General features: G+C 39.1%; 2 protein-coding genes across 2 annotated transcripts in view; both read left to right on the top strand.

Annotated features, from left to right (window-relative positions):
- The window catches only part of LOC138733917 (cilia- and flagella-associated protein 43-like), a 222717-nt gene extending 218369 nt beyond the window's left edge, over window positions 1–4348 (top strand). Inside the window, 7 exon segments of the mRNA XM_069881434.1 lie at window positions 114–191; window positions 1026–1151; window positions 1639–1758; window positions 1840–1947; window positions 3032–3118; window positions 3420–3508; window positions 3880–4348. Of these exon segments, the coding sequence (XP_069737535.1) occupies window positions 114–191; window positions 1026–1151; window positions 1639–1758; window positions 1840–1947; window positions 3032–3118; window positions 3420–3508; window positions 3880–4216 (945 nt within the window). The 3' untranslated portion in view covers window positions 4217–4348.
- Window positions 4349–7414: 3066 nt separating this feature from the next.
- Window positions 7415–26646, top strand: part of LOC138733916 (cilia- and flagella-associated protein 43-like) — a 56888-nt gene continuing 37656 nt past the window's right edge. Inside the window, 20 exon segments of the mRNA XM_069881432.1 lie at window positions 7415–7462; window positions 9618–9768; window positions 11518–11577; window positions 12473–12552; window positions 13287–13418; window positions 14285–14401; window positions 15504–15584; window positions 16402–16467; window positions 16469–16551; window positions 17565–17668; window positions 18439–18579; window positions 19627–19796; window positions 20528–20680; window positions 21118–21248; window positions 21966–22131; window positions 22715–22828; window positions 23797–23874; window positions 24605–24730; window positions 25183–25287; window positions 26043–26175. Of these exon segments, the coding sequence (XP_069737533.1) occupies window positions 7415–7462; window positions 9618–9768; window positions 11518–11577; window positions 12473–12552; window positions 13287–13418; window positions 14285–14401; window positions 15504–15584; window positions 16402–16467; window positions 16469–16551; window positions 17565–17668; window positions 18439–18579; window positions 19627–19796; window positions 20528–20680; window positions 21118–21248; window positions 21966–22131; window positions 22715–22828; window positions 23797–23874; window positions 24605–24730; window positions 25183–25287; window positions 26043–26175 (2239 nt within the window).

Here is a 26646-nt window from a genome sequence, read left to right as displayed (position 1 = left end):
ACCGTATAATTGTACAGATGATCTAGATGTGAACTACCCTATTATCCCTCTCAAAACTTCCAATTACTACACTTCCTTTTGCAAACAAAAATATTTTTTGTGGTTGTTTGCAGGACAATGACAGACTGCGTGCTCTTAATGACATGATGGGTGGAGTCCTAGAAGTCAAAAAGGAAGACGTCTTGAAGATGGTGAGCTGTGTTTCTGCCATATCATTTAGGTGGTTTGTGGGCTTTTAGAGGACGTGTGAAATTCAACTAGCAAATATTTCAAACCTAAGTGATAGGAGAAAGTCAGAGACTTGTAGAATTGCATTAAACCTACATAGACTCTGTAAGAGACCACACACTGGACTCAAAAGAGACCACAGAGTTCTAGTGCCTGCATATGACTTATCCATAACACCTGTCCCTGTCACAGTGGAATACTGCAGGAACATAATCTGGTATTACCATTATAACAACTGGTGGAGGAAGAGCCTGTTTTCCATCACTGTGATCTCACAGAAAAATACTGTATTCCATTTTAACTCAGCCAATATAGGTAGTACACAAGTAAAGAAAGGAACAAATGTGAAATGTCACAGAAAAAGAGTACGGCAGGACCAAGCATTTTCCCTGGAATTGATCTCTTTTGGAAAATAAGGGCTCCACTTAGAAGTATACGTTAGCATGGAGTTAGATTTGGGTTACCTTTTTGAGTTAGATTTTTTTCTGAAGCAGAAAACGTGAGGTATCTAGTATCTACAGCAGTATGTTTGAGTACAAAATACTTGTCCTTTACAAGATCCAGCAGTGAATTCCTATAAGCAATTGAGAGAGAATAGCACAATATGTGTCACCAAAATTACTGTGCAAGTGACAGACCAGAGAAACAGAATATATAGGTAACTTAGACTTAAGTCTTGTACCTTATTTACCACTAAGGAATACCTTTAACTCATCTTGAGATGTGCTAGAGTTTGTTAGTGTGCAGATGGGGACTTAATGTTGCTTTTGAAACATATTTGTCTTTAATTCTTCCAGGATATTCCTCCACCTCCTTTTCTCTCCAAGCCTGAGCATCTTTGGAATGAAGAAGAAAAGAGAATATTTAGAGAATATGAGATAAAAGTCAAGGAACTGAATGAAGAAAAAGAGGAATATAGAAGGGTAAATTAAAATGAGAAAAGGAGTGGTTTTGTTAACATGCTCATCACCAGAGTTTCAGGAGCTACTTCTGAAAATGCTAATACACAGAATAAATGGAGAACAAGTGAAGAACAAAGATCATGTGGCATATGAAAGAAGTCCTAGCTTAGACTAGACAATCTCTACTTATACCAAGTAATACAAGCCAAGGCCTGTGGCATCTCACAGACAGTAACTTTCCTTCACAAATGTACCAGTATTCCTAAAATTTTTTTCAGGTTCCATTCCCAGAGTTGCTGATGCCATACGCAAATGATACAACTCTTTTTATTCTTCGAAGTCATATTTGGACAACATAACTCGGTAGCCTGGCAGCACCTCCTTCCAAACAAATAATTTCTGGGACCTTTTGGCTAAAGGATACAATTCCATATTTTCATTCTACAGTATCTGAGCTTCTTTGTTCTTCTAGATGTGATATTGCTGCTCTTGTCCTTCCCTTCTCCAGGCACTGGAAGATGAACTGAAGAAACTTAAAGCTTCCATCCAGGAAACAACACGAAATTTTGATGAGATTGTGTGTAAACTCTCTGAAAGGAAAGTGAAATCAGAGATGGTCGTCTACCAGGTATTGCAGAGAACATTGATTTTTCTTCTCTGTCACTGTGCATCAGGAAAGTTAACATTTTTTAATACAATCATTTTACAGGAAGAACTCAAAATAGTCAATCTTGTTTACGCTTTACTGTTGGATGAGGAGTTGGACACTAGAAAAGCTGGACTTCATAATTTTCTTGTGAAAAAGGAGAAAGAAAAAGTAAGTAGTCATTTGGAATGCTGTTCTTAGGAAAAGTGTAATATTTACAAAACATTTTCTTGTGAGGACTGCTCTTTCCAAATAAAAATTTTGCTGTAGATTATTTTCTGACAATTTACAGGGTCACTGATATATTTTTCAACCTGTACAGGTGACATACTTTATAAATACATATGTTTTTTAATAGATATACTCATTTTGGTTCAGCTGGAGTTGTTTGGTAAAATTCTATGCATTCAGAAGGGCATGCTGCTAATGGTTGTTATATATAGTATTTTTCAGTATCCAGTGTCAAGCTGGAAGCAGCAACTATGATGCTTTTAGGACATGAAGATGTGTAATGCCATCAAGTTTTTCACTGAAGTGAGGGCCATGCTGACTTGTGTTTGCCAGTTCAAAGCATAGACAGAGGTTGCTTTTGAGTATCTGACACACATACCCTTGAGCACAAAGTGTTTATAATCTTATTGACCAATTTAGTCTCCTGAAGTGTTTACCCATCCCTGCCAAATCATATAAAAAAAAAAATTCTAACTCTTCCCATAGGTAGATCTTTTGGTCCATACAAACTGTGAAATACAGGAGAAGGATCTCCCCAGCAGAGTAGAGGCATTTAACAGCCTCAGTAAGACGTAGTATCCTGACAGGTAGCAGAACTATGTTATGACGAAAGGGAAGCTGCATTCTCAAATTAAAACACTCCATTGAACAGCATTTGTGAATTTTTGCACTGTGTTACCTGTGATGATGTGAAAGGAAAAGGAAATCTTTGTGCAAGTGAAAACAACTATCAACAAAGGTCCTTACATTCAGATTTTAATATGAAGACTTGTAAGCATTTGTATATTTCTTCCACAAATTTCTTACTGTCTTAAGCAGGGGACTAATTTAATTTCACACCTGCTCACCCATTAGCAGTATCTACAATTAACCTGCAGAAGAAGGCATTGACTTGTTAGTGAAAACAGCTCACATGTTTTTCTCTAGAAATAAGAAAGCGTCAGCTTCATCAGTGTAAATGAGTGGCTGGTTGGTGCTTCTGCTGGGTGAGTTTCATTCCTGAAATGTTTTGGTTTTGCTATAGGACAAGACTACGAAAACACTCCAGACTACAGAACATAAAATTGTGGCTTACATGGACACCTATGAAAATGCAATAGTTGAAGAGAAGGTGAGACTCTTGACAAACACAAGGAGGTTCACAAATTAAAAAGTTAATGCTGTGTCTTGATAACAAGAAGAATGTACTTCACTGTGAGCATGGGATGAGTTCTGGTCAACTTGCTGATTGCTGAAATTCAGTTGTAAAGGAGAGTATGTGCAGAGAAAAATTAATGAAGTATCCCGGATTCCTGTGATGCTTGACAGTGCTTGGAAGAGCACCATGTTCTATATTTCTAAGGTATGAGCAGGTTAATGCTTTTTTAAAAATAACGTTTTGGTAACAAGAAAGCTTTCTGTTTCCCTCCTAGAAACTGGAATGTGGTTTTACAAAGGAGTTTGCTGACCTACCTGCTGATCTCCTTAATGAACTTTCCCAACTTTACAAACGTCGACCAGAGTAAGATCCTCCTGATGCCATCTGCTTAAATATTGGTGTTTCTTGGGAGTCAAGAATGAGAATGCTATTTATTTCAATGGTCAAAATTATTTTGATAATCAGTGGGCTGCCTGCTTTTTATTGGCTATTTAACAATTGCTTTTTTGAGTACTTATATTTCCTCATTCACCCCCCACGATCTATTTTAAATGCAATCTAAATAATCATGAGGTTTCAAAAACATATATTCTTATTTTGTGTAAGATGCAGTCTTACCTATTTGTTCTTTGCTAGGAACTTGAAAGAATGAAATGTTCATAGTTGTTTTTGCACTTCTTTTGTGCAAGAGATAATAAAAAGTAAATATTTTATGTACTCTATATGTGCACTAGGGCCCCAGTGACAGAAATGGCCTTTGACACTGCAAACCCGTATGGCAATTGTTCAGGCTCAGCTGAAGATTACAAAGATGCACGTACCCTGTTAAGGAAATCCATGGATGAACTGGATAGTCCTGAGTACATGCCTAATGGCTTAGACCCATCTATATGGGAACGCTTTTGTCTAGCTAGAAGAAATAAAATGGAAACTGAGGAGCTGGTATGTAAAATTCTTTATTTTTCCAGTATACTTCTTGATATTTTCGGATCTGATAGTTCTACGGAGTTCAAGTGCAGGGTCAAGGTAATGGTGAAACAACAATGCAGCACACACACAAGCTGCATTTGAGTTTGAAGGTTGCTTCTGACCACATTCAGTTCAGAATAATAGAAATGCTATGAAGGGAAATGGGATCTAGTTCTCCTTCACAGGAAAAATTAGCATATTAATGTGAATGGATTTTATCAGAATGATTATGATTTTGGTGTGGTTTCATTACAAAAAAAAAAAAAAACTACCTTTCCTCTGTCCATACCAAAAAAAATATTAAGGCATTCGGTTTTCATCATCTGTTGGAGTTGTTCTCTCCCTTTATCAGTCTACATTTGCAGCCATGCATTCCCATATTGTTTTAGAATGTCAAGAGCAATTCCTAACAGATGGTGTGGAAAAGTTCTAGCAAGCTGTTTGTTCAGCTTAAAAGCATGAAGGTGTAAATCTCAGTTTTCCAGAGACAGAGATACATGAGCTTTGACCAAAAGATATACAGATTTCCTTTCATGTGAATAAAATACGTGTAAATGAATAAATTATTTTCTGAGCAGTGTATAAAGATGCCCCAACACTGGAAACATTCAAGGTCAGGTTGGATGGGACTCTGATATCGAGTTGAAGATGTCCGTGCTCACTGCAGGGGGGTTGGACTAGCTATCTTCATGATCCCTTCCAGGGCAACCATTCTATGATTCTATGATTGTAACCTCCTTGTGCATGTGCTGAGATTCTCAAAATACCAGGCTATGTATTTATACATATGTTTGTCTTCTTAAGAACTTGTCTTCTCTGTTCTTGAAGAGGCTTGCCCTGCCATACTGACAAAGTTGAAAAAATTCAGAATGTCACAATATTGCTTGCTTACAACTCTTTTTATTCTTCGAAGTCGTATTTGGACAACATAACTCGGTAGCCTGGCAGCACTCTCCTTCCAAACAAATAATTTCTGGGACCTTTTGGCTAAAGGATACAATTCCATATTTTCATTCTACAGTATCTGAGCTTCTTTGTTCTTCTAGATATGATATTGCTGCTCTTGTCCTTCCCTTCTCCAGGCACTGGAAGATGAACTGAAGAAACTTAAAGCTTCCATCCAGGAAACTGAACCAGGTCGCCACGCCTCCGGAGGCAACGCCCCCCGAAGGCGGGGGTGGTGCCGAAACCCGGGGGCCGGGAAGGAGCTCCGGGAATCGGGAAGTCGCTTGGAATCGGGTGAACGACGGCCGGTGCGGCTGGACCAGCCCGGCGGGGAGGACGCTCCCGGACCCGCAAGGAAGATGGAAGCCCTTGTGAAGGTCGTATCGCAATTATATAAGACAGAGTGTAAGCCTAAAGATTTTATTCTCGCCGTTGCGAGACTTTTAGAGCTTGGGGTCATTGACCAGCCGGTGGATATTCTCCACCCCGGCCCCGCGGACTCTGCCCCCCCCACGTGGTGATGATTATGCAGAATCTAAATGTTTGCGAGAGGGGGATGCGTCCCCTCAATCCTCAAACCCCGGCCCGCTTACGGAGGGACAGAAACGAGCGGAATCCTTCTGGGGCGGGTTGGCCGGGGAGGCCGGGGGCGCCGCTGGAAAAGCGGAGCCCGAGGCAATCTCGGAAAGGCCGCCACCTTATGCGGCCCAAGATGGCGCCGAGCGGGAAAGGCGGGGTGAGAACGCTCGCGGCGGGAACAGGGAGGTAGCGCTGGAATTGAACGGCGCGTGCGAGCGTGAGGGGGAGGAGAACATAAAAGAGAAGGGTGGTGCCCGCGAGGGGCGGAGAGCCAGTCAGCGCCCGTCTGCTCCGAGCAGCAGGCGGGGCGAGCCGCGGGGAGGGGGCGGCCCCACCCGCAAGGGAGGTGGGCGGGGCCGGGGCCCGACAGAAGGAGCTCGGGGCCCGGAAGTGACCGGTCAGTCGAGTTCTGACTCCGGCTCGGACGCTAGTCCGGGCGGGTGGGTCACAACCGACTCGAGCTCAGAGGAGGAGGAAGTGGGGGTGCATAGAGTTAAAAGCCGACGCATCCCCACTCAAATTAAAGAAAAGCCGAGAGGGGGACAAATCCCTCTCACGGATTGGAGAAAAATAAAGATGGCATGTGCCGATTGGGCCCCATCGGCCAAGCTAGCATTCCCGGTTCGGGTCACAGACGGGGGACAGAGGGTCCACTCACCAATAAACCCTAAGGACATACAAGCAATTGTTAAAGCAATTGCAGATAAAGGACTTAATTCTGCCATGGTCTCCACCCTCATAGACAGCGTTTTCGGTGGAGATGACATGCTGCCCTTTGATATAAAACAAGCTTGCAGATTAATATTGGACGGGGCAGGGATGATTGTGTTCAAACAAGAATGGGAGGACAACTGCGTAAAGCAGCTGGCCCAAGTAGCTGGGGCAGATCACCCACTGCACGGCTCCAGCCTGCAGCGGCTCATGGGAACAGACCCAACCATGATCACCCCTCAGGCGCAAGCTCAGGGCCTGCGGGCCCATGAAGTCATGGCAACTACCCGTGCGGCCAGAGAAGCCATTCGCACAGCTTCTAGAGTCATCGCCAAGCCATCATCATGGTCCACGATAAAACAAAGTGAAAGTGAGAGTTTCACACAATTCGTGGACCGTCTCCAGGCAGCAGTCGACTCTTCGAGCCTGCCTGCGGAAGCAAAAGGCCCGGTGGTAGCAGAATGCTTGCGTCAGCAGTGCAACTCGGCAACCAAAGAAATTCTGCGGTCATTGCCGGTGGGGTCGAGTATCGCAGACATGATCAAGCATGTCGCGAAGGAAGAGCGTCTAGCCCCAATCCAGATGGCCGTTAGCACTGCAATAGCCAACGTGATGGCATGCTCTAAATGTGGCCAGGTGGGTCACGTTGTAACAAACTGCCCTCGGTTTCATGACTTGCCAACAGCATTCCCCCTGCGCCAGAATCGACCCAGAGGACCGTGTTGGGTCTGCGGGAAGCAAGGGCACTTTGCCAAGGAATGCAGCTCTAAAACTCAGGGAAACGGGAGGGGGAGAGGGCACCTGGGCCGCGCACGGCTCTCTCCCACTTGGGACACCAGGCGGCCCAACTATGCCAACCCCGAATGGGGCGAAGCACCCCTGAACCTGCAGCCCCCCCGACAAGCAACCAACTTTATGGCTCAACCAGCGGTCCAGTCGAACCTGCCCATATCTCAGGGACAGCAAGGACCACCCTCTGGGGGCGAGACCCCAGGGTGGCCCTGGCAGTGAAGTGTGATAACCCACCAGTGGTGTGGGGGACTTGTTCCCTTTATAATACCCTAAATGGCACCACTATTAGTGTCCCCTGAGATCAATGTTTTCCCCATTGATGTAAGCATCCAAAGTGGAGGACCAATTATTTAGATTGTCATTTAAGGGATTTGTCCTCAACCTGTAGTCCATGGCCCTTAGAAGCTGTAGCCAACTCCTAAAGAATGTGTGAGAGGCAAGAAAGAAAAGCAAGACCACTGCCAATGCTCTCGTTGGCTCCTTTGAAATGTGTTAGGATTCCAGGCTCTAGAACAAGACCCTGTGGCTGGGTATTTACCAAAGTGTTAACCACAACGGGGCAGCAGAGGGAAAGGAATGGAACTATCCTACAGCTTTCAATCTTATTCTTTCTTCCATTAGATTAATTTAGTTTTGTTACAATATTTCTTACATTTGGGACCTGAGGTTTCTGAATATGCTTTGCCATGACACAACCACTTGAGTCCTCTTGGCATCCAGTACCAATTTTATTTAATTGTCCTTTTATAAAACTTTTCATTACAAGGATCCATCATGGATTTTTTTTCTCTGAAGAGTTGCTACTTAAAAGGGAGAGAAGCTCAAAGAAAGACAGCATTATCATCATCATCATTATTATAATTTTATACACCACCTTACTAATGCGCAGTTCAGGAAGCAACCTAGTTTAGAATTTACACAATCTCATCCTCAGTTTTCCATATTTTATTTAGTTTATGTGTTAAGACAGTCATGGCAGCAGGTACAAAGGAATATTATAGAACTCATCTTTACACAGAAAGCTCCTGATTCACAGGAGCTCAGTTGCAGCCTTCCCAAAGATTTGTGATCTTCAAGAGTCATAAAATCAGCAAAAATGCCTATATTAAATGTTTTTCTGGGTGATGTAAAGCCCCATTTGTTATAGATTTATTACTGTTAGTCCTATTTGATTTATAAAGTAAATATTAATATACTTTATTTCTGTAACATTTCCCCGCTGAGAAATTCAAAATGCTTTGTAAGCATAAATAGAGAGTAGGCTTCTTACCCAGAATCATGTAGCCAGCCCTTGGCATATTTTACTAGCAACATCTAGGCGCTTATGAATCTCTGTCCTATGTTTTCATCCCAAGTCCACCTATATTTCCTTTTTATAGAACCTTTATTGAGACAGCAGGTGTTGTTTTATAGAATTACAGACTCTTCATTCTTTTTCATCCATCTTATTGTCTAGTGTTCCTCACCACTTCTGCTCACATGCTTTGGATCTTCTCTTAAATGTTCTTACAAGGTTTTCTTGTGTTTTCTTCCCCTTTTCCCCTCCCCAAACCCTGTTCCATCTATTTCTTTCTATCGTGGTATTTATATGACCCCTATTACTATTGTATTTGAGCAGATCACTGTCTTTAATAACATTTGATGGTGAATTTCTGTTCTTCCTGATTTGAGAATGATAGATTTATGAGATTTATTTCAGTGAAATGAAATTCAAGGCACATGCAAAGTCTGTGGCAAGGATATTTCTGGAACTAATTTGCAGATGACACAAAGGTTGACAGAGCTGTTTTACAGAGTAATTTGGATTATATGATACGCTAAACTATTCAAACAAAGTGTGCTTTAGTACTGCCAAGTATGCAAGACCACATGTGCAAGTAATGTCTATGCAGTGGAAGACTATGTTGAAAAGTAATTTGAAAAACATTTGTCAGGGTGAGATAATAGTGGGTAACCGTTTCAATTTGGGCTTCCAGTGCTATTCTGACATTAAAAAAAAACCACAACAAACTTCTGGGGTCTCAGAGTGTTGAATTTTATCATAATTTTATCATTAAAATATTGGTTATGGTGGGTCAGCATTGTTGCAAGGGTAGGGAAAGTACCGGATGGATTCCAAGCTAGGGGACAAACCTGTAACAGACACAAGCGCTGGAGAATAAATTCAGATAAATTCAAATTTTAAAATATGTAATTTTAAAATGAAAATATAATTCATCATTCAGACAAGCTTCTAGAGAGAGAGGTGAGTTCTCCACCACTGTCTCCAGACAGACTTCTCTGGAGAATGTTCTCGTTTTTCAAATTACTCCCCTCAGTGAAGGACTAACTGAATAAATAGGACTGAAGTTATACAGGTGCTCAGGCTCTATGAGGGAGTGCTCTTTTTTTTTTTTTTTTGCTGTAAAATGTACGTAACTGCTTGTACAGATATTTGTCAATCGTTAATTGAACTTGTTTATTTTTTTTGCTGAAGCCAAGAGATTCTGCTAAGCCGTCAGTGCATCCTACTGCCCACTGCTGGACTGCGACCTCAGAGATTTACTTGGGCTGTAAGGAAGGATATGTTATGGCAATTGATGCTGAGAGAGGCAGTGTTTCTGTTCTTCAACAAAAACCTCTCCCTGGTAAGAAATAGCTGTGTGGTGTCTTTTATTCAAGTAGGGAGGAAAAAGGATAGGTGAAAGCTTTTTTTGCTTTCTGCTGTTCTGCTATTGTATATCTTACAGAAATTGTAAAGACATATTTCTTTTATTAGTAGGATAAACATTCAGAACTTCTGGGTGGGTTTCTTTAGCACCCAACAATTTGCTTTCATTTTTTTTTGGAAAAAAAAAAAGAAAAACTTCTAAATACATCAAAATTGATAAAATGAACAATAGTTACAGCAGTCCTGATCTTATTAACCAGCCCTACTAGGTTAACAATAAACTATTAATATACCAGCTATATGTATTTTTACTGTTAGTTAAGCACCAGTAATGCATTTTATTTTGCATGAAATATTGGACTGTCCTCCTCTGATACGGTAGATGATGTTAGAACAGATGAGCTCATGATGAATCTTTAAAAAACGAAACCAAATTTGACGTAATATTGCTTAATAGAATTCCTTAAGGTCAGCAATTATAGGAACTATTTTGTATTCAAAACAAGTCTATAAAGATTATCAGGCATTAATGCATTACATATGAAGCACAGAAAGTGAACAGAAGACGTCTTTGACTTCATAGAATCATAGAATCACCAGGTTGGAAAAGACCCACCAGATCACTGAGTCCAACCATTCCCATCAAGCACTAACCCATGTCCCTCAGCACCTCATCCACCCGTCCCTTAAACCCCTCCAAGGAAGGTGACTCAACCCCCTCCCTGGGCAGCCTCTGCCAGTGCCCAATGACCCTTTCCGTGAAAAATTATTATTTCTATCACTAGAACTGGATAATATCCTTCTGTAGACCAGCATAGCAATGTTTGATAAACACTGAGTCAGTGTTAATGGACAGGCTGATGATAATCTTGTTTTCTTCTTTTGCCATGTAATACATTATTTTTTTAAGCTGCTGTAAATATCCCTGACTTTCCCAAAGTTCTGTATCTCTATCCAGTTTTGATAGTCAGCACAGAAATGGAAGGCAGCTCTGAAAAAAAAATCAGCAAACCAGCACTATTCCTCTGTTTTTGAAACCATCAAACTCTTAAGTTTGCCATATCAAGAGCTGAAAATCACAAACAAATATAAAGCTGAGGCGTGACCAGAAATGGTTTGCCAGTTCGTTAGAAGGCAATAAGAATTTTTGCCATTTGGGATTTTCCTCCACTTGTGTATTCTTTGAGTCCTGTCCTAAATCTGTGTGAGAACACTGTCTGTATTCGTATTTTACTGAAGCTTCTGCTTAATTTAAGATGTACTGCAATCTGTATCTGCTCAGCAGAATGCTTACATGTGTGTCCAACTCGAAGCACGTGCCAAGCTCCTGTTATGGTTTTGCAAACAGAACCGTAAGCAGCCACAACATTTCACTTGGGCAATTTTCAGGCTGGCTAAACTTTCCTTTGTAAGTAAATCTAATTAAAAAATTATGAATGGAAATAACAAAACCAGAACTTAGCACTAGAAGATAGATAAATCTGCATCTGGATCACAGTCCATGTATGACTATCTCCCTTTTATAGCTGTAAGCTGAACCACGTAACGACTGTGCCAGCTCAGATGCATAAATGACAGAGATGGTGGATATTGGAGAAGAATGCACATTTTTGATTCAATATACCAAACTTCACCTTTTGTTCAGTAGACTGGGCTATAACTGACTTTTATTGCAATACTGACATATAAACAAGGTTGACGTTATATATTGTTTTCTTTTGTGCAGAATACGTGTGTAAAGTGTCAGACATCGTGTCATATGTTCGAGGAGCGCAGAAAAAGAAAGGTATTTCCATGTTCAAATCAAGCTAATTGATTTTTAGCCAGCATCAATGATGTCTGGGAGTAATAATATGTGAGTACAGCAGGAAGCCACTGGTTAGAAAAACTCAGCTCACACTGACCTCTGTAAGACACATCAATGGCAACCTTTTATATGTTTACAGGAGAAATGATTAATAGCTTTTGTGCTAGTAGACAGCCAAATGAATAGCCTCTGGAAAAACAGTGGCAGGGAAATAATTTCTGTTCATTCTAGTTTAAATTGGAATAAGTGATGCTAGAATGGGTTCTCTACTGCTTAGTTTTAGTAACTTTGTTTAGAACTGCAATCACTTGTGATTTAGTTGAGTTAGGATTTAGGGTTTGTTTCAAATGTTTTGTTTTGGGCTCCACAATACAAAAAAGGCATTCACGTAGTGGACAAAGTTCAGCACAGGGCCACAAAGATTATTGCAGAGTCTGCGTGTGTCATACAAAGATGGGCTGTGAGAACTCTGTTCAGCCCAGTGGAAAGGAAATGGGGGATTTTACTGTTGCTTCAGCTACTCATGAAAGGTTACAGACAGGATGGAACCTGACAGGCAAAGGGCACAGTTTGCATCAATGGAAATTCTGAGTAGAAATTAGGGAAAAAAAATACTTCCACAGTGAAGGTTGCCAGACATTGGGACAAGTTTTGATTTCTCAAATTAATTTCTAATTCATCAGACCACAGTAGTACTGTCACTTTAAATTATGTGTACCAGCCTTGTCCTTCATCATCACAGCACAAAGTCCAAAGAATATATAGCCCGTTGAGCCTTTTTACTCACAAGTAGTAAATCATCTCAGATTTGAAGTTGGGACACATGGTTGCAATGAATTAAACTTGATGTTTCTTGTTGCCTTTGTGCTTTCAGGTGGCAAACCAGAGGATCCACAACAATCAGTTTTATTTGCCATGGCATTTTGTAACGGGGGACTGTATGCAGCTGGAAATGTAAGGCATCCTTTATGCTTGTAACTTATTGTGTGAAAATCAAAAAGCATTCAAATGGAGTGTATTTGCAGAGCTCACTGCAAAGACAGAAGTCAGAAAAAAAGTGGAGGTCCTCTCTGGTTTTGTCATATATCTTCTTTGTTAGAACTTGAGACAAGAACTCAGAAAGGAGCAGGGAGGGAAGAGATTCCATTTTTTAAGTCAAAGAAGGAACCAAAGAGGACAATACTATTTTTAACAAAAGGCAAAGAGAGTTCTAGAGGAACAGGAAAGAAGGATGGACAAAAAATAGGAGAGGAGAAAAAAATGACCAAGAGAACCACCAAATTGTTTTGTGCTGAATCTCACTCAATATTTAATCCAAAATGATGATTACATTATACAGTGCTGCTTAAGAGAGGGACAAATCCCTATACTGTCACAAAAGAAACAATGTGGAATCTCAAGTGTTTACTAATGAGAGAGTCTGTTATCAAACATGGACTGTTAGTAAGACTTGTATTAAAAAACACCTTGATTTTTCAAAAAATGCGTTATGCAGGATAAGAGTCATCTGGATTTAAACGTCATGAAGGCAGATGAGACCATTAGCAATGGGATACAGTTAAACACACTTGCTCCAGAGAATTTCAGAAGGTTTTGCCAGTTCAGTTTGCCAGAGTGGGTGGGTTAATTGACCTTCAGGCTGGGATAATTGACCTTGACCTGATGTGGATTTGTACTTTTCTGCACAGGGGGGCGTTTTATTCTTTTATCACATCAAAGATCTGCAGTATGAGACGAAAATCTGCGTTGATATCTTAAAACCCATATCCAGCCTCATATTCTCACCTGATTACGCTGTGCTTCTGCTTGTCACTGACCAGGTATAGCATTTGAGATAACGGCATTATATAATGGCATGTTCCTTTTATTCTGTATGTGCATGCTGGCACTGCCAGTATGAAATGTCTGTAATGTAATCACACAAGTCAACAAATTATACCAGAGGTAAACTTAGCCCATCTTGTGTTTGCAATGAAATCTTGGGCCTTGGGTACATCAGACCTACTGTGGCTATGCGGGAGACTTGTTCTGTGCATCTATCTGAATTTGTCTGGCCACCCAGTCAAAGATCCTTCTTTGACCAGCCTGATGTCCAGAAATCTTACACAAGAGTCCCAAATCCTCAAATTATCCCTGGTTTTCCAGACCTTTAATAATTTAAATTGGCATTTAAATGTGGTTTGTTTGGGTTTTTTTGTGGGGGTAACTTTGGTCACACTTTGTCTCTGATTTCACTCTCCTTTTGTAAAATGCGTAGAGAAGTTCTAAAATCTATGTCTACATTAGTTATGAATTGTTTCTAAAAGGTTTTGAGGTCTTTAGATAAAAACATCTTTTGAAGCTTAAGATTTATTATTTGTGTTTTATGTTGCTTTAGAATATTGATTGGTTTCTGGAGCAATACGAAATAGGGTGGTTTTAAATTAAAGCAGTTATGAGAAACAAAACTTGGAAACGTGACTAGCTGGATCACTCTCAAATGAACCATCCTGATTTTCAGCTAGTGTAAATTTATATAATTTACTAAATTCAGTTGAATTCTACTGGGCACTTTTTACCTCAATTTAGAGTAGAGTATGAAACTTTAAAGAGCTCAGGAAGATGAGTATTTTTTCTTGAAGTCTTTGACAGCTTTTAATGAGAAGTCTCATAGCCCAGGGATGGATTATCTCTCTCTGTCTGTCAGGGGACAGTCTATGCTTACAAACCTGCCCACAGTGGAGAAGCTGTCAAACTCCTGGACACATGCAGTAGTTGTTTCCTGACAGCTGATTTTCTTACTCCAGGGGACAAGTACTGTGTGGTAAGAAATTATTTTCTTCCTTATATATAATTGTGGCTCTTTTCAGATGACCAAAACGTTGGTAAGACACAAAATCAAAAGCCTTGCAGAGATCGTGACTGTTCTGGTGTTTGTTACAGTTGTGGAAAACCTTCTCATTACGGAATTAAATGGCATTAATTCAGGTATGGCCTATAGAAGGGTCAGAACTTGCCCTGGAATGCAGGGTGGATAATTCGCAGGCTGCTAAAATGTTGTATGGTTCTGCTGTTTATTTGCTGTCTCACTAGTGGTCAGGAACACAGCTGAGCAAAAGGTTGATTCAATTCAGAGAATAGATGTCGGAACAAGGAATCCCTGCTGATCTTTTCAGCCTCCAGCACAAACTGGAATAGCCTGAGAGATGCCTTTGTCCCAGGTCCAGGGACAACGAGGCATTACTCATGGATCTGTTCATTCTGAAATATTCCTTGCTTTCCTCCTGTGTCTTGGATTCCTGCAACTCTGATTCATCTCAAGGCCATGAATTCTTCAAGTAGCCAGCCCTGAAATTCTGGGGTGTGAATCAATTAGTTTTGCTGATAATCTGTTTGTTTGTCAATAACATGGGAATGACAAATTTTACCTGAGTCTGAATGAGTGATGTGAGGGTTGATTGATCTCTAGCCACACTTCACTGTGGAATTATAAAATTTCCTGGTTATAAGAAGGCCTCAAAAACATGATACACATAATTTTTCATGTGAGAAAACCAGATGTCACCTTAAGCCCTTTCCTGTGCAAACAAAATGATAAGCAGGTTTTCTATTGCAGGCTGAATGGTGGGAGTGCTAATATTGATCAAGCTTACATGTTTTGCCCTAGATTGTCTCATTCTGCTTAAAAAACATTCCTGTATTTGCATCAATTCACAGAAATGATTACACATTTTCCGTAGGTAGGCGTACCTTGCAGCAACTGGACTTAAAGGGAATTCAAGGTAATTTCAAGCAAAACTAGTAATCCTTGATCTGCTCTGCTCAGACACTATTTGAATTTATATTCTATAAAAGATCACTAGTCATTTCCAGACTATTTGGTTATTCCACTCTCTTTTGACTATGTTTTTTTCTCTGTTCAATAGTCTGTAACAATTTCAGGTGAAGTACAAGTTTGGTTCCTGGAAGATGGAACTTGCCTCAGCAAGCTCAACCTTGATATTCAGGTACACGCAACCAGGAGCTCATTTAGTGACTGATGCTTGAAGTTTTCTTTAGTATTTCTTAATTCATAGCATAATATTCCACAGATTTGGATCAACCTGTGGTGAGGAAAGATCAGTAGTGTCTCTGTACAACCCATGAAAGAGATTTAAAAATATTACGTTTACTTGAACTAATCATCTATTGAACTGGGCCATAAAGCAGAGGCAACATGTCAACCTCATGTCATAGAATCATTGAATGGTTTGGGTTGTTGTAGTGATGTGTCTTTAAGCACATATTTGTAAATAACAATCTAAATTTTTATAATATTTGATGAAATATTTATTTTTAATGAGTGTCAGAACTGAATGGAAAAGTTTTGAGTCTGTAAAAACTAAATGCCTTGAATGACCAGGCTCTTGAAACTGAGTTGATAAAAGTATTTAAAACTGTTAATGCTTTGTCCTGATTTAAGATGCATTCAAACCCTGAAATCTGACACAGTAAGAGACTCATCCCTTTCTGTAAGAGCTGTACACATAACAATGCACTCACTGTTTCATTGAGGTGGGACTTATTTCACTTTAAATGTGGATATAATGATTTTTTTCTGAGGAGTGCAGAATTGGCTTTTGATATGTAGATACAGAGCATAGGGAAAAAAGCCAAGACGTCTCTAAAATACTTTGTTAAAAACAAGTTTTTTAGCTGAACCATTTGAGGTTTCTTCTTCAAATTTTAGGGACTTCTAAATAGTAAAAGAAGTCGCATACTAACATACAGAATAGTTGTAAAAAAAGGTATGGAACTGTTAATCATATTTTGTTTCTCAACTAGGCAACAGCTATGGCTTGCTGTCCCTCCTCCAGCAGCGTTGCTGTTGGGACCATAAGAGGTCAAATCTTATTTTCTTGATGTTACCAAAGCTGAAGCTCCACGGGTTGTTCACAGAATTTTTCTTTCCAAATTTCCAGTGTTGTCTTTGCAGTAAGTATGAAGCAGCAGGGGCAGTAATATTGTCAATCTGTTTCTTGAGTAACGCTGTTAGTTGAACAAAAAAACTGTTCAAGCTTTGATTCCAAAAATAACAAAGTAAAATATTTTAATGGTTTCAATTATTTTCCAACATATTCTGAATTGCTTGCAAGAGAGGTAGTGGCAGGATTTATATGAGAGAAATATAATAAACCTGTATTTTAAGAAGGTTTAACTGAGCACTGAAAATACTCATGTATAAGATCCTTTCTGGCAGATCACTGTGTGCAATAATTATGCACAATTCCATGTATCCAACTTTAGAGGGCCATTTCTCACTAGAAGTAAATTTAAGTTTTTGTGAAATTAAGTATAAGCCTTTTGGTCATCCCTTTTTATACGGTGGATTTTTATTACCATTGTTAATTATTCATTTGCTCACTGTTCTGGAATTTACCAGTCCTCCTGTAATAAGTTCTAGTGATGTAAAAGGCTTTTTTTGTTTGGTTGGTTGCTTTTTTCCATTATTGAAAAATCTGAGAGTATTTTACTTCTACTTTTTAAAAAATAAAATGGATATTGAACAGTTAAACTTTAATATTAGTCTGCCTGTTATTTGGAGACTCAGATGTGATCACTTTCCACAGCTACCTAAGATAAAACATTAAAAATAGATACGGAAAGCAACTCATTCAAGGTCAAATCAATATAAACAGAGCCATGTCTATTAAAAATAATATCAAAATCTGTATAGCCGTTTTATTTTTAAAAACATAAACTTCATTAAAGATTTGCTGAAGTTGTTAACAGACTGCTATGGAGCATCGTTAGCTTTAGATTGACCACCCACACAATTAGAAATTGCACTCATAACTGCACTTTATATCAGACCCTAATCCTGTAAACCTAGAAGCTGAAATTTCAGTTGCGTTTATGCCCTCAGTGAAGTCAGCAGAGTTATTGGAGTGGAATTATTTGACTCTTTTTATTGAGCTGTTTTCTATTTGGATTTTTTTTTCACCTAGTTATGACCAGAGTGGCCGGTTCCTCATCACTAGGGCTGCAGAAGGACATATCTTTATTCTAGATGCCCGGCCTTCAAAATTATTCCAAGTTCTTGGATATGTAGGTAATAAATGTTACAGCATTAACTACACTGTGTTTTCACTATTTACTGTATTTTAGGTGTACTTGCTTTTTTTTTTTTTTTATTTAGTTTTAGTTAGCAAAGGAGCAGGTAAGTCAGAGGGAAGAGAATGGATTAGCTAACCAGCTGATCACAACTCCAGCACAAAAGGAATAGTAGTGGCAAAGAACTTAAGACTTTTGTGGCTCATCTTGAGAGAATTTAGAGTAAAAATCCGTAGGTCATGATAGCTGGGTGCAATTGCCTGCCCCGGACATCTTTAACGTGAGGACTGCTGGAACTGTCAGCTTTGCTGCTGGATGCTAAAGAATGAAAATGATGGAATTTTAAGTCACAGAATAATTCTTCAGAAATTTGTGTATTTGTTTTTGCAGCCTCTCAATTCCACTAACGTTATACTTACAGATCGCATCTATAAGTATAGACCTTCATCATAACTTTAAGTGGTGGTTATCAGCAGAGAACCTCAAAATTGCTACAGTTCAAGCTGGATGTAAAGTCATATTTGAATGTTTAATGTCATAGTAACACTTAGCACTCTCAGTGCTGGATGCCTCTAGCTGAAGTTGTGCGCGTGCCGCACTTTCCAAAACCAGGTTGTGGCTTGTCTGATATTTTCATGCAAGTTCCAAACTGTGTGGTTGAGCTGAGATGTGTCCTGAACATGGGTCTCTTTGTTTGATGTGATAACTCAGCAAAAACGTTACCGTGATTCAGTAACAATTTGCATTGATGTTCCCTACCTGCTTCAGCCTTAGCAGATGAAGTGCTGGATCTCTCTGTAGTTTCTGACTTCAACAAGGACTTAGTTGAAGTGGCGGCACTTCTTAATGTGGGAGCGGGCCAGAGAGCAAGACTGGAAGTTTTTTATCTACCTTCAGAACTCACAACAGGTAAGAATATATATTCTGTGATATTTTTCTAAGGGAAGATCGTATTATTGCCATCCATTAACACAAATCTTAATCTCTTTCTTCATCTCCTCTGTACATTCTCCTGGGACATCATTTCTCATACAGCATTCGGTAGGCTTTATAGTCAGCTCAATCATTGCAAAATGTGATCTTTTAAGGGAAGGCCAAGGAAGGAAGAAGTAATTCATTTGCAGATTCACAAAGCCATCGCTTAACAACTACTTCTACTGGTGGTGGTTGTTATTGCTGTTATTATTACTATTGAGTGGGCAATGCCCGAAGCCAGTCACAGAGACCTTGTTCTAGGCATCACCCTTTTGCAGACTAGCATATCGGGTGTTCAAAGGGGAATCAATCCCACCAGCCTCTTCAAAGAATTATTATAGGTATGTAATAGCTCAGAAGGAAAATATTAAAGGTTGATCTATCTAAAAAAATAGTGATTCCCTGTCTTTGTTATAGCTTTTCTGTGTAAAAGCACCAAGGAAAAAGTCTACTGTGTTTAAAAAATATTACCTTGTGTCCCAATAGGAAATGTTAAAGAAACTTTCTATGAGAAAAGTGTCACTATGAGGAAAAGGGGGGGGGGGCGTTAAGGACGCCTAAGAAAGGCAAACTTCCATTCACCTTCTGGAAAACTGATATTCTTGGAATGATCAGTTCGGGGCACTTTCTGGAAACAGGTGGAAAACTAATTCAGTTGTCATGAGAGGTCTTAAATGCATAAATTTAACTAAGGCACAGCAGAGCAGGGTAAATCAGGGTATGCAAACAATTACATCACTGTGGTTAAACCGTTTCTAGGACTTCTTTAGAGCTGTCTCTCTGCTTCACTGCAGTGTGCTAGATTGGCACGACCCCCAGAGTAAGTGTCAAACCTAGGTGTCTTAATTCCTAGTCTCCTTGAAAACTCACATAATGCTCACTCCTTGCTGAGACTGATTTTCTTAATTACTTGATGGGTGAAGCACCTGCATTAGTGGTAATGATGCCTTTTCCTCCCTGTTTCTTTTTTCACGCTTCTAGATAATGATGAGTATGTTAATGACCAAGGAATGTTTGATGCTAGTGCCATTAAACAGGAGCGTTATGATCTGGATTGCCCTTTGAGCTCAGCAGTCAGATTGAAGGATAATATTGTGTATGGTTACTGTACCTCTGGACTTTTCATCTGTAAATATCATCTCACTGAAAAGGTAATTTTCTGAAGCTGCTTTATTTTGGGTGATGGTTAAATACCATCAAACAAAGGCTGTAGCTGAAGTTAATATAGCAGGATATTATCATAAAAAGTCATCTCTGCACTCAAAATATCTACTCCATCCATAAACATCAACTTTTAGTATCCTACCACCTGCTCAGAAATCTGGCAAAAGCAATCTTCTTGTTTGATTACAGAGAAAGCCAAATGTTGCTTCTTAAAACTTGTACAGCTTGCAGGCACTTCATGTGTAGCTTCTGTGTTGGAGCTGTGCTTTTGTGCAGTCTGCTGAGTAACTGGAGTATCCAGCTCTTAAAAGCACTGAGCCCATGTGAGCCCATGACTCTAAGACACAACTGCAAACCCAGCTCAGCCCTGCCTGAAATGAAGTAGTGGTCACTGTCATTGCCTGCTGATGAACTGGACCTCTCTGTAGCTCATAGGTCTCCCCCAGTTTGAGTCAGGTCAAGGAAGAAGGTGAATTCCAAAGGTGGGCATTCCTCCTTGACAACTCTGGGCCCAGGCACATAAAAACACACAGACCCTTTTGAAGAGATGAGAAGCAAATCATCGTAGCAATGTTACTGCTTCCTGAGCTCAGAAATCCAAGTGTTTGGATTGTAAATCACCACATGTGATAACCCACAAAACTGCCATCAGCCTTCTCAAAATGGCATAGACATCTCCATAATCTGAACTGCTGCTAACGTTTTCTTTGTTCGGCAGACTATATCGGAAGACCCATCAGTATTTTTATCAGAGAAGAGGATTCGTAGCAATCAGTTTGGATCGGGGATCCTCTGTTTATCACCCAACGGCCGGTGGCTGGCATCAGCAGCGAACGATGGTGTTTTGTTCGTCTATCACACTCCTACTATGGTAGGTAGGCATCCAGGTACAGGCTTTGTTTGGTGTACGCGAGGAAGAGGTGTGCAAGCTACTTTCTTTCACTGGAAGCTTTTCTTTGCTTGAATATAAAGTGTTCCAGAAAAATTTACGTTGAACATGAACTGTCATAACATTATATAGTACAATTGTTTTTATAACTGATGATTATACAAACTACTTACTTTCTTCTCCAGCAAATCTTGGGGTAGATAATTTTACTACTTTTCGTTATCATCACCTGCAAAATTAGTATTCTAGAAACTTGTCCCATCTGTAGTCAAAAATCACAAAATCATAAATCCTAGGCTTTTATATACTTCGTGTTGACATTTTGGATTGACTTCTATAAGAAAATACAGAAGCATAGTTTATAGACGTACCCTGTTACAAAAACATATTTACTCATACTGCTTCTGTGACTTTTCTAGGATATACTCGCTCGTATGCATTGTCACTCATATCAAGGAGGAGGAATCAGATCCACGGTATTTTCTCTGGATAGCAAATTTATCCTTGTTATTGGGAAAAATGATGGTGCCCTGGTGTGCCTGAAATGGAAGTATGTATAATATTGATGGTGTGAATTTTTGTATCCTGACAGACAAATTTTGCATCTATTTGTGATTCTAGACTTTTTATTAGTCTCAAAGTAAGGTTAAGAATTAGATGAAGTCACTCCTCTCATCATTAGAGGTAGCTTCCCTAGCTCATTTAAAGCTTCCCACCAGTGTTGTGGAGAATGTCTTGGACTTTGGGTGCGGTTGCAATACAAGATAAAGGAGTGTCTTCTGATAAGCATTACCCATAATAAGCTGCTTATCACTCTCAAATAAACCATCTGGAATGGGGTGTCTGAGGATCTAAGCCATATAATCTCATGAGATACCATTTTATTTCAGTGATTAGGGGACATTACAGATTTAATGGGAGGGAATTGAACTGTGCCCATAGAGAGCTCTTAGCAAACATTAGGAGTGAGGGACACGTGAAACTACAGCTTTTCTGTGGTATAACAAATGTTCAGGCAGATGCATAAATGGAAGATGGGTCCACCAGAGTGGTATTTCTACTCTGGGTAATGAATCTTTCAGAATTTCTAATTCTGAAGAAACTTCACTTAATTATGAATGCTAGAACTCAAACAATATTAAATCATATGTAAAAATATTGAATAGGCATTTTTGAACAACTTAGTAATTTTGTTATATGGAATATTTAATAATTTGTCCTTTATTATAAGACATAAAAATACATCAATTTATTTTCTATTTACTAGGAAGGTAAAGAATACTGAAGCTGAGGAAGCTGATCTTCACTGGCGATCTCTTCTTGCTATACTGAACAAGTCCACTTCAAATGAAAATACTGTTTTACAATCCATGGCAGAACGGCATTTTGACCCAGAATCCACAGCAGAATCACTTCCAGAAGGGAAATTTAAGGTGGGGGTTTTTTTTATTTTTAGGGAAGCGGGGGGAAGGTTTGATCATTATCCTAAAATTGCACATGATAAAAACTGTCCTCCAAACAAACTCTGATCCTTTTGCAGAAGTAGCAAAATACTCCCAAGGATAGGCTGAATATGCTTAATTCTTAATTTGTAGAATAGTATAAACAAGGAAATGGAATAGTTATGGGAAGATGGCATTCACAGCTTCAGTTTCACATGGTTTCTTCAGCCACAGAAAACTCTGTGAAAGTCAATTTCTCCTCATGTGAAATTATTTGTCATTTCCAGTGTGATATTACTGCTATACATTGTGTGTTGTTTGTTTTCCTGTTGAAATCAAGCAAAGCAGCAATTACAGAAGTTAGTAATGTCAGGCCATTTGAGTCAAAAGGCTTTGCATAACAGCAAGGGTTTTCTGGAACAAATCTGGAGCCTGGTTAGGGAATAAAAATATTGTAACATTCTCTTTAATGACGTGGTGGTGCTTCTAATGCGAGTCCAATTTTTATTTTATTTTGGTCTCTCTCTTATTCACTCTAAGTACCTGAGATGGATGTTTATATCCTTAATTTCAGGATGCATCGCTTAAATCTTCCAATGTAGAGGTGACAGAGGAAGACGGAAACGTCACCAGTTCATATTCAGCCAATACCAATGAAATGACGTGGATAGATCAGAAAATGAAGAAGGTACTTCGATAGAACAAGTAATAATCAAAACAGGAGTTTTCAAGAGTCAGTAGTGATTTGAATTATGTGCTGTAAAGTAATCTACTTTCTAAAGCTCTTCTGACATTTGGGCCTCCCTTTAAGGCGTTGCATCTAGACCTTTAGAAAAGTTAGGGTCAACGTTATAAACACACCAGAGCAGGTACTGAGCACAATAGGAGCTCTAAAGGCCAAAAGGCCACTTCTACACAAGGAGTAAATGAAAAAAAAAAGAAATTGCCAGAGAAATCGGCTTCCTTTAGAAACTTGTAAAGATGTTTTTCTTCTAAATGTCAAGAAGTTACACAGAAGATTATTACCAGAAACCAAGCAGGTGCTTCTTCCCAAGGGCCAGAATAAAAAATTCTACAGCACTGATAAATCAATAGTCAACAATATGACATTAATTGCAAACCCCCTGAGGTTTATTCCAGGTTAAGGTTGAGGTGAGTATGATGTGGAACCAAAGTTTTTTAAGAGTAAAAGTTCATCAAAGATCTAATAGTGTGCAGAGAGGGGATTTAGTGCTTTGTGAGTCTGGAAATTGCTATATTAATGTTAGCATAGATAATTTTTTTCCTCAGAAATATGAATTATGGGTGGTAGCAGGTTCTTTTTGTTATGAACCAGAGCTGTATATATTCTCCAGCTTCTGGGGCTCAATGATAAGATGAAATATCATTGCTTTCTGTGTGATCTCAGGAGTGACTTTCTTTCTTTCCTTATTTTAAGCTCTGTTTCTGTATAACCAGTTTACAGTGTGAACTGGGTGTACAATCATTTTTCTTTTTAGCAGTTCTAAGAATCAACCTATTGAATTAAGCTTATGTCTATTTCAGTTATTAATCCCTTCTGAGTTTTGTTTTCTGTACAGATAATGTTCCTTTAGATCACTTCAGTCGTTTCCTGGGTTATTTTTTATTTTCAAAAATATATCTGTTGTATGTCAGGTCATTAGAGAAGAGACTGAGAGGTTTGCTAACCAGAAGAAAGAGCTGCAAATGGGAGTTAAAAAGCTGCATGAAACTGTGAGTTTCTTACAAGTGTAATGGCTTAGCTTACAGTTTTGTTTACATGTACACTTCCTTTACAACTATCAGCTCTAGTGCTTAGTTACATTTTTGTCATAAACACTGAGCAGACAGGTAATAGAGAGATTTGTCTCTTCAGGGACAGCGTGCTGAACCTGTCAGGAACAACTGTCTGGTTCTGAGGTTCCTTTGCTCCAACTAAAAAATTTGTACCACCCTTATATCTTGAGCAATCTATCCCCTCAGCAGGCTAGTTTCTGCTGGTCTAACAGCCTTCCGTTATAGAAACTGTCATCCTCTCCTCTTCCTTCTCCAGTTTGTTTTCCAGTTGCTCAGCTCCCAGCATATCCTGCTGCATGGGGCTGTTCCTCCCCAGATGCAGGATTTTGCATTTCCCTTTGTTGAACTGCATGAGATAGATAAAAACTTTTGAAAGTTCTCAGAACTAAAGAATGAACAATTCCATGCTACAGATTCTTAGAAAGTATGCACAACTCCACATATAACATCCAAATGAGCTTTAAGGGAAGGATGAAATATATTCACATAGTAGTCTCTGTCACTAGGTACAGGCAGCACGTTCTACCAATTACCATGAAGCAGTTAAAAGTGGAGGCAATTAAAATGATTTTCTCTGTTATCAAGTTCCACAGTGTTAAAACCAGTGTTTCCTCTATTCACATTCGAATTACTTTTTATTCCTTATACTTATTTTTTAAAAAAACAGATTCAGAAAATGATGCATGAAAATGAACTGGTGGCAGACATTGAGAAACTGGAGCAGCAGGAGTTCAACCTGGATGTAGAAGAACAGGAAAGAGCACAAGAAAAGGCTGAAGAAGAAGTGGCCAGGGTATGATAGAGTGGAAAGAGAACATTTTAAAACTAGCAGTGAAAAGGAGAAGCAATAACTGAAGAATAGAAGATGATCTCAAAGTTGTTCACTGTTGAGAAGCAGGAAAGCGTAAAAGTATTTTAAGTCACTTTTTGAAGCAGGTGAATCTGCTAATGCAGATATTGCCAGTTGGAATATGATCTATGCCAGAAACTGTAAATCTGACACTGTGACCTTGGGTACAGCGCTGCTTAAGTTCTGGAATGCTTTTCTTCACATATGAAATGACACCTTTCAGTAGCAGTAGTATGCAATATCATTTTTGGAGAAGATAGCTGCAGTAGTCTAAGATTATGAAATATGGGTAATTCATTTAATCTGCCAGGTTTGTTTCAACAACTCAATACAAATTGCCTATATCTTGTTGGTTTGCACCACATGTCATTATTTTCTTTTCTGTATCTTGAAAGGTGAGGAAGGAGATTGAAATGGAGAATTTAGCCAACTGCTATTTGCAGAGTGTCATCAAACATGAGTGCTGGGATCCAATGTGTGTAAAAGGACGTGCTGTTAAGGTAACCATCACTTTCTAACTCACTTACTGCAGTAGTTTATTGATTCCTTAAGGTACTGAAACAAAATAAATAGAAGTATAACACATTTCTGGTTTGCTTATGGTATGAGGAAAAAAACCACTTCTTTCCAGGGCTCATGCAAATCTTTCATTCTGTTGATTTTGACCGAGCCTGGCTGATTTTGCCTTTTAAAGTGGATAAATGTGCTAATAAGCAAATAAGTAACTCCTTAGTTCCTAGATACTAGAGAATATCTTCATGCAGTGTTGCTAAAAGGAGAAGGTAAATATTATATTTCTGTGTTGGGTCAGTAGGACTTCTGCAACACAGAATGTAAAAGCAAAATTTAACCCTGATTTTGCCTATTTTAAACAGAGGGATATTAGTCAAACTAGTGATACTAGATTATCTCAAGGGTGGTTAAAGACCGAGTAATTTTACCAAAAATCTTGTCCTGGTTGAATTCTGTGAATAAAGAGGACATAGCCAGAGGTTATTTAAAAAAAAAAATAAATAAAGGCAGCAAATTTTAAACCAACCATTTTTACTACCAAAAAGGCAAGTGGTTTTTTTCTGACTCCTATATTCTTGCTGGATTGTCTACATTAATTGATCATCAATATTATTTCTGATTTTAAGAAGCCTCTGTAACTATTTAGCATTCAGTTTTTGGACAAATGAATTAACAGATGTGTTCTGAAGAAGTTTTTACCTTGGGTGTTTTTGTTTTCTAAAAAAAAAATATAATTGAACAGTGCTTCCATATAGCTTCTGAAGTGAAAAATTATCCAATGAAGGAACGTACTGAAGAAGAACTGAAAATTCTGGAGAAAGTTCTCCAGTTAAAGAAGATTGAGACAGCTGATGATGAGGTACAATCCCTTTGAAGTACTGCATATAGGCATTTCAGATCAGAATGCTCTGAGTTGGCATCTTAACCCCTTTTTTACATAGACACATTTCTTGGGTCCGTTTTCGCTGTAGAAATACTTCCCTAAAAATTTGAAGATATTCGTAAAGATGAAATGTTGTGGTTTTACTTAGAACAAATGCATTAGTATTGAAGAATCACAGAAGAGCTGAGGTTAGATAAGCCATTTGGAAGTCATCTACTCCAGCCCACCTAGAACAATTTACTCAGCTCCATGTCCAGTCAGGTTTGGAATATCTCCAAGGATGGAGGATTCCATGACCTCTATAGGCTACCTTCTCCCATGTTTGACAACCTTCAGAGGAAATGTGTTTCATTATACTTAAGTTGGATGTTCTGTATTTTGATGTATAACCATTTCCTTTCAATCTGTCAGCGACACCGCTGAGAAGAGTCTGGCTCTGTTGTCCTTACTCCTCAGGTTTTTA

The sequence above is a fragment of the Phaenicophaeus curvirostris genome, unplaced genomic scaffold (assembly GCF_032191515.1).
Source record: "Phaenicophaeus curvirostris isolate KB17595 unplaced genomic scaffold, BPBGC_Pcur_1.0 scaffold_46, whole genome shotgun sequence".
Taxonomy (NCBI): Eukaryota; Metazoa; Chordata; class Aves; order Cuculiformes; family Cuculidae; genus Phaenicophaeus; species Phaenicophaeus curvirostris.
Note: the sequence above shows the minus strand (reverse complement) of the source record. Positions and strands in the feature narration are given on the sequence as shown.